The sequence below is a fragment of the Rana temporaria genome, chromosome 4, assembly GCF_905171775.1.
Source record: "Rana temporaria chromosome 4, aRanTem1.1, whole genome shotgun sequence".
NCBI classification, from domain to species: Eukaryota; Metazoa; Chordata; class Amphibia; order Anura; family Ranidae; genus Rana; species Rana temporaria.
In genome coordinates, this window is record NC_053492.1 from 456434052 (window position 1) to 456448199 (window position 14148).

The 14148-nt window shown below is 41.8% G+C and overlaps 1 protein-coding gene across 20 annotated transcripts in view; it reads right to left on the reverse strand.

The window, feature by feature from the left end:
• Window positions 1-14148, reverse strand: part of NRXN1 (neurexin 1) — a 1744826-nt gene that overhangs the window by 788556 nt on the left and 942122 nt on the right. For all 20 annotated transcript variants that reach the window (XM_040351628.1, XM_040351620.1, XM_040351619.1 and 17 more), the window contains one exon: window positions 2221-2602. In XM_040351628.1, the coding sequence (XP_040207562.1) occupies window positions 2221-2602 (382 nt within the window). The remainder of the gene's footprint in view (window positions 1-2220; window positions 2603-14148) is intronic.

Below are 14148 nucleotides of genomic sequence, written 5' to 3' on the forward strand. Positions count from 1 at the left end.
TATTAACAGATCCCCTGCTGAACGGAACTTATGTTGATTTTTTGGACATTCATGCCCATTCAGTTGTGTTTGCATTTTTATAGTGGACAAGAGTGGCCACATGGTGGCTCTATGGGTAAACTTATTGTCAGGGCTCGAATGTGAACCTGCAACCTCTGTGGTTTTTGGTTGTCGCTCTTTTTCACTAAAATGCTGGACAGCTCCCTGTCAGATCTCTTAGGATAATCTTGCCTTGTCTCTTGTTTCTGGTGAACCTTGAACTTTTTTCTCCTCCCACAAACTTCCTGATTTAAGCCATGTATCTGCATCTCCTGTTTGCCAGATTATTGTGCTCTTTCCAGCTGATATCTTGCTTTTTGCATACCAGCAACTGTCTTTCTCACCACTACCATATGTTATTGACTTTTGGTTTGTTCCACTGGCTACGCTTCCACTTGATGCAACCACTTGTTACTGACCTTGGGTTGTTTACTGACTACACTTCTGTTTGATCCCTATCTGCTACTGGATCCCAGCTTGCTCACCTCCTGGTTCTGCACACCAGAGGACTGTGACCTGGTACTAACATGCAGCAAAACTCATCTCCACCATCAGGAGCTCTGGAAAATACTGGTTAGTGCTTAGACCCTGCACCTCGGGTGAGCCTGCGTCATCCTCTAGGGTGACCTGCTTGTGTACTCATCCTGCTGAACGGTGAGAGACTCTCTGCTGCAATAGATACTAGTCTCCAAGCCTGAACCCTGACCATGACACTTGTGTCCATTTATACCAGGCTACCTCCAACCCATTGCATTTAGGTCCAGAAAAACTGAAAAGTGCACAGTCCTTTTTTATTATTTGGCTTGTTCCTCGACTATGCTTCTACTTGATCCCAACCTGCAATCACTTGTTATCAACCTTTAGCTTATTAACTGACTACACTTCTGCTTGAGCCCTACCTGTTATATCTGCTACTAGACCCCGGCTTGCTCACCTCCTGGTGGTGCTATCCTGAGGTACTAATGCGCAGCAAGACCCATCTCCACCATTAGGAACTCTGGTAAATACCGTTTAGCGTTTAGACCCCCGCACCTCGAGTGAGCCTGCACCATCCTCAGTGAGAGCCTCTTTACTGCTCTTTCTACAAGTCTCCAAGCTTGAACCCTGACCCTTACATTTGTGTCCATTTATACTAGGCTCCCTCCAACTCATTGCATTTAGGTCCCGAAAAACTGAAAAGGGCACATTCTTAGGTAGATTCACAAAGAGTTAGGCTGGCTTATCAGTAGATAAGCCGACCTAACTCCGAATCTACGCCGTCGTATGTTTAAGCGTATGCTCAAACAGAGATACGCTTAAACAAAGCTAAGATACGACGGCTTGCGCCGTTCTATCTTAGCTTGCAATTTTTCGGATGGCCGCTAGGTGGCGCTTCCATTGCGGCCGGCGTAGATTATGTAAATGAGCTTGTACGCCGATTCCCGAACGTACGCCAGCCCGCCGCAGTCGAATTACATTGTTTCCGTAAGGCCTTAGGCGGCCTAAATTTTTCCACCTATGAGGTGAAATAACGATGTTAAAGTATGGCCGCCATTCCCACCGCAAGGTTTTCAAATTTTTTACGTTGTTTGCGTAAGTCGTCCGCGAATTGGGAGTTACGTTGTTTACGTCCACGTCAAAATCAATAGGCCCGTACGGCGTACTTAACCGCAATGCGCCCTGGGAAGTGTAGGCGCCCGGCGCATGCGCAGTGTAAAGGAACGTAAAAAAACGTGAGGTCAAGCCTCATTATCATGATACACGCCCCCCTCCAAGTCATTTGAATTAGGCGCCATTACGCCCGCTCGTTTGAGGCTACGCCGCTGTAGATTAGCAGGTAAGTAGATTGAAAATCACTACTAGCCTAGCTAATTTACGGCGATGTAGCCTAAACAGGCTAGGCTAGGCCGCCCTAAAGATTTTCCAATCTACCTGAATCTACCTATCTATTTTTATTTTGTACCTGGATGGACTCCAGTAGTTAGGCACAAATCTATTTACTGCCACCTTCTGATCTGCATGAATCTTCTGATCAAGTCTGCCCAAAAAACTTAGGTGGGAAAATAAGGTTACATCTTTTGGCTCATTGGTGCCTGTAAGTGGTTCTAGACTGCATCAAACATTTAATAAACCAGACATTTAATAGCACAGCAATGCAACACTTAAATAATAATGACCATGATGTAGCACCTCTGTACTTACCCTTTAACCAGTTCAACAACAATAAAGTCATTGCCATCACCGCTGTTATAAAGAATGAGGCCATCTGGAGATGTGGTTTTGAACTGAAAGAAGAGGTGCATAGAGGTATATGCCTGCAAAGTGGCCAAGGCCACATAGCTGGCTTTTGTCTTAAAAGTAACCGGGTCGGCAATGATGTTCCTGAACCCGAAGCGGGCATTTAGTTCACAATAATCAATATCTCCGTTCTTGCAGAGGTCAATGTAGGGCATGCTGTTGAAGGTTAGGCTCTGCAGATGGCCAATGAAATTGGAAGGGACAGCGGTCAGGTAACGGCGCTCAGTGATGATCCCAGTTTCAATGTTGTGGAATTCCAGTCTCGTGTGGTCACCAGCCATTTGACCTGGGAAGAAAAGAAGAAATGATAGTACAAATTAAATGAATAAATGTACATTTTCACCTTCTATGACTGCCTGACAGGCTAAATATGGCAGAAAACAGTGTCCTATAATTACAGACAGGGAATCTGTTGTGCAAAGCAAAAACATAATTTGGCAGCTCTAGTTATATTTGATATTCTTTGTTCTCTGTAGGCTCCTTTGTTGTCCTGTCTCTGGTTTGAACATCCCTGACAAAAGACAGTTGGAAGGGAAGTTCACCTTCTGTATATGAACAAAGATTCCCTTTGGTTATTTTATTTTCCCAGTTGGTTTTGAAATGAAGATTAAAACTAAAATATTAATCATAATGATGGTTCTATAGTCCGATGGCATGCAAGAACCACCAATATAGTTAATAAGAGGGGTAAAGACCCATAAAGTTCAGATAGTGAGAAAGGGATGGGGCAGACAGGGATCTCCACCTATATAAGAAACGTCCTTTATTGCTTAACCACTTAACCCCCGGACCATATTGCTGGTCAAAGACCAGAGCACTTTTTGCGATTCGGCACTGCGTCGCTTTAACTGACAATTGCGCGGTCGTGCGACGTGGCTCCCAAACAAAATTGGCGTTCTTTTTTCCCCACAAATAGAGCTTTCTTTTGGTGGTATTTGATCACCGCTGCGGTTTTTAGTTTTTGCGCCATAAATAAAAATAGAGCGACAATTTTTTAAAAAATGAATATTTTTTACTTTTTGCTATAATAAATTTCCCCCAAAAATATATAAAAAAAAACATTTTTTTCCCCAGTTTAGGCCGATAAATATTCTTTTACATTTTTTTTACAAAAAATATGTAAAAGAATATTTATCGGCCTAAACTGGGGAAACATTTTTTTTTTTTATATATATATTTTTGGGGGATATTTATTATAGCAAAAAGTAAAAAAATATTCATTTTTTTCAAAATTGTCGCTCTATTTTTATTAATAAGCGTTTATTGATTGGTTTGCGCAAAAGTTATAGCGTTTACAAAATAGGGGATAGTTTTATGGCATTTTTATTAATATTATTTTTTTACTAATGGCGGCGATCAGCGATTTTTTTTCGGTACTGCGACATTATGGCGGACACTTCGGATACTTTTGACACATTTTTGGGACCATTGGCATTTTTATAGCGATCAGTGCTATAAAAATGCATTGGATTACTATAAAAATGCCACTGGCAGGGAAGGGGTTAACACTAGGGGGGGCAGGGAAGGGGTTAAGTATGCCTGGGTGTGTTCTAACTGTAGGGGGGGTGGCCTCACTAGGGGAAATGACTGATCTTCTGTTCATACATTGTATGAACAGAAGATCAGCATTTCTCTCCCTGACAGGACCGGGAGCTGTGTGTTTACACACACAGCTCCCGGTCCTCGCTCTGTAACGAGCGATCGCGTGTGCCCAGCGGCGATCACGCCCGCCGGGCACGCGCACGGGAGTCTAGTGGCCTGCACAAGAGCCGACGTTATACTATGTGCTCTCGCGCAGGGGAGCCGACCTGCCGCCGTAAAACGACGGCGGCTGGTCGGCAACCAGTTAAATATAAAGGTATTATATTTAAGCAATAAAGGAAATCACTGTGTGCCCCATCCTTTTGTCACTATCTGAACTTTATGGGTCTTTACCCTTCTCCCAACCTTTTTTCTACTTGATAATTGAGTTCAAGACAAACGGAAAAGGCGCCACCCACATCGGGTGAGTCGGTACCCCGATATTGCCAGTGTATTGAATGTCATTGTCATTCTACACACTGGTCTCTGGATTCAATCTGAAAACCATCCCCTTTGTTTTTCAATATAGTTAATAAGGACAAAGCATAGTGGGCCAGATTCATGTACAATTCCGGCGGCGTAACGTATCCCATTTACGTTACACCGCCGCAAGTTTTCAGAGCAAGTGCTTGATTCACAAAGCACTTGCCTGTAAACTTGCGGCGGCGTAGCGTAAATCCGTCCGGCGCAAGCCCGCCTAATTCAAATGGGGCGTGTATCATTTAAATTAGGCGCGTTCCCGCGCCGAACGTACTGCGCATGCTCCGTTTTGTAATTTCCCGCCGTGCTTTGCGCGAAATGACGTCGCACCAACGTAATTTTTTGAACGGCGACGTGCGTTACGTCCTTTCCTATTCCCGGACGACTTACGCAAAAAAAAGAAATCAAAATTTGACGCGGGAACGACGGCCATACTTTAACATGGCTGGTCTAAATATAAGCCATGAAATAGCAGCCGTAACTTTACGATGGGAAAAGCCGACTAGCGACGACGTAAGAGAATGCGACGAGCGCGCGTAGCTTCGTGGATCGCTGTAAACAGCTAATTAGCATACCCGACGCAGAAAACGACGCGAACTCCACCCAGCGGGCGTCGAAGTATTACACCTACGATCCGAAGGCATACAAAGCCGTACGCCTGTCGGATCGAAGCCAGAAGCCGTCGTATCTTGGTTTGAGAATTCAAACTAAGATAGGACGCGGCAAATTTGAAAATACGCCGGAGTATCAGTAGATACGCCGGCGTATTTCGACTGTGAATCTGGCCCAGTATGTCTTAAAATAGACAAAGGAGCGTATTTCTAGTGTAATACAAGTTCTCTAAACCTAATAATGGTAAATACTATAGTTTTGTGCAGTTTTTTTTATATTTATTTTTAATCACGGCTAAGACATAGCATGTTAAAAACCATAGAAATACAGAAAGCAGAGTCAGGCCAAAATCAGAAGAAAGATCCATCTAAGATCATTTTGGGATATCATCTAAGATAATTATATTTTTTAGTAAATAAGTCAAACAAAAACAGCCAATGAGGTTGATTTACTAAAACTGGAGAGTGCAAAATGTGGTGCAGTTGTGCATGGTAGCCAATCAGCTTCTAACTTCAGCTTGTTCAATTAGACTTTGACAAAACAAAATGGAATCTGATTGGTTTCTATGCAGAGCTGCACCAGATTTTGCACTCTGCAGGTTTAGTAAATAAACCCCAGCATGTTTAAAGAGCAACCCCACTGCCCCTTCATCAGGGTAAGTCTAGAGAAAACAGATCTAAATTAGAACCGGTATGTTATGGAGTGACAATTTTACATATCAATTGAAGAAAACTGGCTGCACACCGATGGCATCTTGTAGAATCCAATTTTATTTTTTTGAGCAAGTAAGTACGGTAGCTTTGAGCGCATACTGCAAGCCTGTACCTCTATCTATAGCCACACCTTAGAGAGCTAGAGGTGAAAGCAACTTGCTTGCTCAGTAAAACCAATTGGATTCTCCAAGATGCCATCAGCATTCAGCCCACTTTCTTGAATTGAAGTGCAGTGAAGAGAGGGTAGGCTCCTGGACTTCAGCACCCAGCTGATCCATGAGACTAAGGAGGCCAAAGGCAGTTCCATACGACCATGGGATATGCTGGAATCATCTAACAATGGTACATAGTTGCATAGTTAGGTTGAAAAAAGACAACAATTTATCTAGTCCAACCAGTGGCGGCCCGTCCATTAGGGGTGCCACCCCCCTAATCCATGCATCCGGCTCCCTAATCTACATGTGGGGCGTCGGACGCATGGATTACAATACATATGCTTCAAAAAACGGTTGGCTCGGGGCGCAGAGTACTGCGCCCTAAGCCCACCCACTTGTGTGACATTAGCTAATGTCTTCCTGCTTTTCCTCCCGGACAATCAGGAAGCCGGTCCTGAGACCGGATTGGCTGGGAGTCTTAGAACAGGTCTTAGGACCTGCCTCCTGTTTGGCTCAAAGGAGAGCAAGTGCCCTGGCAGCAAGTGGAGAGATCGGGGCGGGGGGCATCATTTTTACCACCAGTTGCCGACAGGGAAGTCGCTTGCACATAACCCGAGCAAAAACCACAAGATCTCTACTACAGTGATTTCTAGTTTCCCCAGCGGCCCATCAGGTAAGAGATATTTATATATATATATATATTGTGCCAAGCTGGATCATTTGTATGCAATTTCTTGGGCTGCAACTTTAACCACTTGCCAACCAGCCGCTGTCATTATACGGCTGCAGGTCGGCTCGTTCCCACGAATCTATGTACTGGTATGTCAGCTCCTTTAAGAGCCATAGCAGGCAAGCGCTTGTTCTGCACAGTGGGGAACCCATTGTGTGTGGCCACCGGCCGGCCCCCTGCAATCGCAGGCGCGAGAGCCAGAACGGGGATTTGTGTAAACACACAAATCCCTTTTCTGACAGGAGAGGAAAGACAGATCATCTGTTCACAGTAATCAGGAACAGCGATCTGTCTCCTCCTCTAGTCACATCCCCCACAGTTAGAAACACACATGAGGGAACACATTTAATCCCTTGATCGCCCCCTTTCCCTACCAGTGACATTTACACAGTAATCAGTGCATTTGTATAGCACTGATCGCTGTTTAAATATCAATGGTCCCAAAAATGTGTCAAAAGTGTCCGATCTGTCTGCCACAATGTCGCATTCCCGCCCAAAATCGCAGATCACCGCAATTACTAGTGAAAAAAAAATAATAATTAAAAATGCCATGAATCTATCTCCTATTTTGTAGGCGATATAACTTTTGCGCAAACCAATAAATATACGCTTATTGCGATTTTCTTTGCCAAAAATATGTAGAAGAATACATGTTGGCCTAAACTGCTTTGTTTATTTACATTGTTTTGGGATATTTATTTCAGCAAAAGTAAAAAAAGTATTTTTCTTAATTGTCGCTCTTTTTTAGTTTATAGCGCAACAAATAAAAACTGCAGAGGTGATCAAATACCACCAAAAGAAAGCTCTATTTGTTTGAAAAAAAGGACATACATTTTTGCTTTAGTGTGCATGTGCCAATGACATTGGCACATGCAGGGGACAGGGGATATCTCCTAAACGGTGCAGGTTTAGGAGATATCCTGGGTAGCTAAAGGTAAGCCTTATTATAGGCGTACCTGTAGCATAAAGTGGTTGTAAAGCGTTTACAACCACTTTAAGTGTAACCAAAATGGAGTAGTTTTCTGCTATTTCCTGCCCACCGATACTAATCACATAGGGGGTTATTTACTAAAGGCAAATCCACTTTGCACTACAAGTGCACTACAAGTGCACTGCAAGTGCGCGCTCACGACCTGGTCCGAAGCTCCGTGACCGTGCCCGCGGACCCGATCGCCGCCGGTGTCCCACGATCGGGTCACAGGAGCAGAAGATCGGGGAGAGGTGAGTGTAAACAAACCTTCCCCGTTCTTCTCTGTGGCTTGTCACTGATCGTCTGTTCCCTGTCATAGTGACGTCACACGTCCAGCCACGCCCCCCTACAGTTAGAAAAAAACACATTAGTACATTAGTTAAGCCCTTTAGAACCCCCTAGTGGTTAACCCCTTCACTACCATTGTCATGTTCACAGTAATCAGTGCATTTTTATAGCACTTTTCGTTGTGAAAATGACAATAGTCCCAAAAATGTGTCAAAAGTGTCCGATGTGTCCACCATAATGTCGCAGTCACGAAAAAAATCTCTGATCGCCGTCATTATGCCATAAAACTATCCCCTATTTTGTAAACACTATAAATTCTGCCCAAACCAATCAATAAATGCTTATTGCCGTTTTTTTTAACGAAAAATATGTAGAAGAATACGTATAAATACGGCCTAAACTGAGGGAAATTTTTTTTTTTATATATTTTTGGGGGATATTTATTATAGCAAAAAGTAAAAAATATTGTTTTTTTTTCAAAATTGTCGCTCTATTTTTGTTTATAGTGCAAAAAATAAAAACCGCAGAGGTGATCAAATACCACCAAAAGAAAGCTCTATTTGTGCGAAAATAAGGACACAATTTTTGTTTGGGAGTCACGTCGCATGTTGCTGCATATTGGTCCGGGTCTTAACCGGTTGGGCAACGCAGCTAGGTCATGTTCCTGCCCCCAGCCTGTTATTCTTATATGCACATGTCCATGTAAGACAGTGGTCTGCAAATTCCCCAGCACCAGGGACCGGATTCCAAGATGTGTATGGGGGGTGCAGCCTGTCACCTTGCGGGGAGGTTGCAGTGTGTCAGAAAGAGGAAGGGAGTAGTGGTGCGTGGTGCTGGGAAAAGGGGAGCAGGTGCCCTCTGGTGGTTGTAGAATAGAAGTGCAAGTTGCATTACTCACCACCCACCCTGGCCCCCATTAGGCCATGCACCGGCACCAGTTGGGTTGGGGACCTGTGATGTAAGACTCTGGATTGGCCCCAGGCACTTTTCCTCCTTGTCTCAGTGTGAGTAATGTTATACAGGCGATTACAGGTCAATATTAAGTCAAATACTGGTAGTTAACCACTTCACCTCCAGAAGGTTTACCGCTCTTCCTAACCAGGCCATTTTTTGTAATACGCCACTGCGTTACTTTAACTGACAATTGCGCAGTAATGCGACACTTTTCCCAAATTAAATGTATGTTAATTTTTCCCACAAATAGAGCTTTCTTTTGGTGGTATTTGATCACCTCTGCGGTTTTTATTTTTTGTGCTATAAACGAAGAACGGCAGCCAATTTTGAAAAAATAAAAATAAAAATAAATATTTGTTACTTTCTGCTTGAATCAAAGGTTTAAATATGTGCTTAGCTGGTGTTTTAGTGTAGCGGAGGAGGTGATTTTACTAGTGGAAGACACTTATTTACATAGACAGACTGGCATTCTGTCTGTGTAACAAATGATCAGCGGCGTACCGGCGGAGATCGGGTCCTCGGGAATCGCTGATCTGCTCCTGCTGTGATCACTAGGTCAGCTATGACTTAGTAATCATGTGCAGGCTAGAGGCTTCTCTGATAAAATAAGCTTTCACCCTGCAGTTGCACACTGCCATCTTTAGGCTGCAATATGATCTGCATTTCTATCTATTTACTAGTGTAACTGTTAGATACAATTACATTATTAAAAATAAAAAATCTGTTAAAAAGTAGAAAAAAATGCCTTTTTAAATTTTTGCACTTTTTGTCAGCTTATAATAAAACAAAAATATATCAAGGTGTTGTTTACGTATGTAAATTAGTCATAACGGTTTAGTCAAGGTAAACACCAGTGCTGACACTATAAACCTTGGCCTAAGCGTCTAGGTATCAATGACCTCTGAAAAAGAAGGAACTAATGTAAAATGTTACCAACACTGAATGTTTCACACATTTTCCTTGTGTTTATGATGCAACTGATGTACAGTCATTAGCTGCAGAAAACTGATCAATCTAGATAAAGTTTCTTTCCTTTGAAATGATTAACAGTGATGAGAGAATTAAGGAGCTTCTATATTATGTCAGTTTATTGAACATGACATTCACATCTGCGTTTTGATCTATTTATGATATGCTTACAAGCAAAGTGGCAAATTTGCATTTTCCTTTTATTAAAAAACTGAAAAAGAAATTACAACTGACAGATATTTGAAGAAGTTATGGTATTAATCTAAAAGTTTTTGACTTTTTTTTGATCAAACTTTATTCTTTAGCAAATTGAATGAAAAACATTTGATATGCAAATTGTAACTATTACAACAGTTGGTTTGTAAAAAATAAAATAATTTGTTGACCTATAGGACATCTAATTCTAACGAAAAAAAGTAAACATACTGCTTTTTTGCTTTATTTTCTGTCTAACAGCTAAAGTATTTTCCTTTATTTTCTATCTAACAGTTAAAGGAAACCTGTACTTACAATGACATGATGGCTGCTATTGGTGGTCCTTGTGTAACCATTATCAATATAAGGTCCTTCATCACGCAATGCAAAGATGCCAAAGGGTATTATCCCTTTCTACTGTCCTTACACTAGGGCTTATAGGGGGCAAGTTGGAGAAACTTGTCTAATTAATGTTTTCTTCCTTAGGAGACACAGCCATTTGTGTTTGTAATGTGTCTTACCCCATAGGCTGTCCATGGTGACCATATTAGGTCTAGAGTTGCACAGATTGCTGAAGAATCATGCCTTGCTATCTACATATACAGTGATCGAGCCAGCAGATTAAGCAGAAACAACAACCACTGTTCTATAGGCTCTGACTGTCTCCTGTACTATGTCTTCAGTCTTTGATCATCTTCTGTACCATGTCTGCAGTCTCTTACTGTCTCCTTATAATGTCTGCAGTCTCTGGCTATTTCCTGTATTATGTCTGCAGTCTTTGACCATCTCCTGTATCATGTCTGTAGTATGTCTGGGGGTCTTTCTAACAGACTTTCTAACAGAAGCCCTCTCTGTATCCATCAGAGAGCCCCCCCTCCAGGTCCCAATAAAGTACTCTGCTTCTCTTCCTGTATTTTGTTTATTGTTAAGAGATCATGTAAGGATCCCAGGGTAATGAAGACTTTGTGGGGGAGCATTTCTGTGGTTGAGTCGTTGCCATAGAAACATTTGTAAAGGGGAGGAGTTAGTAAAAATGACCACGCCCATGTGGGGGCGCCAGAAATATTTCTGCACCCAGGCACCTGTGACCCTAGGATCGGCCCTGAGCAGAGAGCTGGTGACTTCAGCTCTGCTACCCCACGCTCACTGGACTGCTGGGCTGTGGAGCATGCAGCTTTCTTGCTGAGAGGCTGAGCTGGGTGGCGGTCCAGGCATGTGGGTGGATCCCTACTACATTGCCAGGATCTTGCTCAAGCCTGGACCGGCTCTGTGATGTCAGCAGAGAGCAAACTGTACTCCAGTGATCCACAGGAGAAGTACAGCCAAACAAGCTTTGACTGTACTTCTCCTTTAATATAAAATTCTTATTTCGTATAATCCAATTATTATTATTATCTTCATATTTTTTGTAGAAAGACTTATTTAGCAAATGTTAATGTTTAAGATAAAAATAGCTTGGTAGGCCATAGAAAAGGAGCAATTGCGTTTTCCTAAAATCCCTGAACATTTATTTTCCTAAACACTGTCTTGAACGCATTAAATTTCTAATCGCATTAGTTATTATGCAACAGTACATCTTTTAGAACTAGATAAAAAAAGTCACTTTATTTATTAAAAGCTAACTGTATAAAGCCTAATCCATGGGGCATATTTATAAATCAGTGAACATGACATTCACAAACCTTCACTGCAAAAGAGGTGTGCTAAAAGGTATAATTGCAACCTTAAAGGTACATACATCCAAAAAGTGTTATATGGAGAAGAAAGTTTTTGTGTTTGAGGCCATATTTACTTTTATGGTATCACCATAGACTTACAAGATATATAAGGCTAAAATCTAAGTACTTTATTACATCAATTGAATAAAAACATATATCAACATCATGCCAGAAGCGGCATTAAAACTCTCTCATAACTAGACTGATACAAATATAAGCTGGTACTAATCAGCTTGTCTAACCAATTTTCTCAACATATTTTGTGGTTCTTTCCGCTTCCTCAGGAGTATTTGAGAGAGCAAGATATCTACAAGAGTATAAATATGACGTAATACATGTATAAAGTAATCTGATTATATATATATATATATATATATATATATATATATATATATAGATATGTATATAGATAGATAGATAGATAGATAGATAGATAGATAGATAGATAGATAGATAGATAGATAGATAGATAACCAACATGTTAGGAAAAACAACATATAATTGGAGAAGTCAAGCTTACCCTAGGAGAGTAGGAGACCAATAAAATACTAGGAGCAAGAACATAGGCAAGGGTGTGGGTTAAGACCTGTGGCCGTCAATGAAGTACAATAAATGGATTTTACAGTAAATACAATGGGGCAGATCCACGTACAGCGGCGCATTATTCAGCCGGGCGTAGCGTAACTAAGATACACTACGTTGCCGTAACTTACTTTTTTTTTCGAATCCTCAAAGAATTTGCGCCGTAAGTTACGGCGGCGTAGTGTATCTTTGGCGGCGTAAGGGCGCGCAATTCAAATGGATGTGATGGGGAGCGTGTTTTATGTAAATACGTCGTGACCCGACGTAAACAACATTTTTTTTTAACGGCGCATGCGCCGTCCGTGGGGGTATCCCATTGCGCATGCTCGAAATTAAACCGGAAGAAGCCAATGTTTACGACGGTGACGTCATTCTACGCAAATCCCTATTCGCGAATGACTTACGTAAACAACATAAAAAAATAAAAATTTGACGCGGGAACGACGGCCATACTTAACATTGAGTATGCCTCATAATAGCAGGGGTAACTATACGCCGGAAAAAGCCGAACGCAAACGACGTAAAAAAATGCCCCGGACGTACGTACGTTCGTGGATCGATCCCAGATGCAGTCGTATCTTGTTTTGTAGATACAAAACAAAGATACGACGCGGGAACTTTAAAATTACGCGGCGTATTGATACGCCGGCGTAATTCTTTTGTGGATCTGCCCCAATGTATTTATTTTTTCTTTCTGTTCAGTGAAGGAACAATGTAGACAATATTGACCTAGGATTGCCCTTACAAAACTGAGACAATCCAAAAGTAGTCCAGCTGAAGGGTGGACAACAGTAACAAACATTTATGCCTCGCTTCCACTGAGCGGATCGGTTCAGTGCGGTTCGGTACTGTACGCGATTTTGGTACACCATTATGAAAGTGTCTCATAAAACGGAACCGTACCACACCATTCTGGGTCCTGCTTCAGATGTGGGGCCATAGAAAATGGAACGGTTCGGTTAGGGCGGACCTACAACACATTCCACTGATTGGTGGACACCCTAGGCATTTTTTCTAAACCATGTATGGCCTCTGACGGTCCGACTTGGAGTGGAAACGCTCACCAGAATAGACCGGTCCATTCTAACTGTTCCAAACTGTACTGACCCGAACGTTCCGTTCAGTGGAAACGAGGCATATGTCAACTTAACAAAAATCAGATCTGTCTGAGCCACTGAATGGTAGAATGAAAAGCTGGTTCCCTTAACCTCCCTGGCGGTATGATTATGTTAAATTTTAGGTGCTGAAAGCGCTACCATTATTTTTCATGGAAATTTGTTGTTTTATACTGTAGGCCTGTAATTCTTAGAAATAACTCACTTAAATATGTCCAAACAAGAGTCTAGTAGACATCCCGGGTATGATAAAGTTTGAAACACAATATCATAAATTATAATATAATAAATGTTGGGATTATAATTAAACAATACCTACTCCATTTTGATTTACAGCATCCATCTTAGAGAAAAGATAGCTTAAATCTGTTCTGAGGCAGAATTAGTTAGAATTAGACTTTCATACTGCTGACAGTATGTATTGATTCAAGGGATAATGATTTGGGGATTTCCAAGGGTAGCATGACATTTTGTAACTGACCACTCTTAAGTAAACGAGCCGAGTCAACATGTTGTATCTAGGTAGAATGTCACGGATGATTACTCATTAATATAGAGGAGTAACTTGTTTCTTTCTTATGTGATTGGCCAAACTATCTGACCCCCATGATACGCCTCATAGAATGCCTTGTGTATATATGCTGTATACTGGAATAATACAATCAGATTTCTAAGCATCAAACTGTCTCACTGGTGTCTTTGAATTCTCCATGCGCATGTCAAGGGCAGATAACAACGGTGACTCTGACTGACAGAATTGAACAGATACT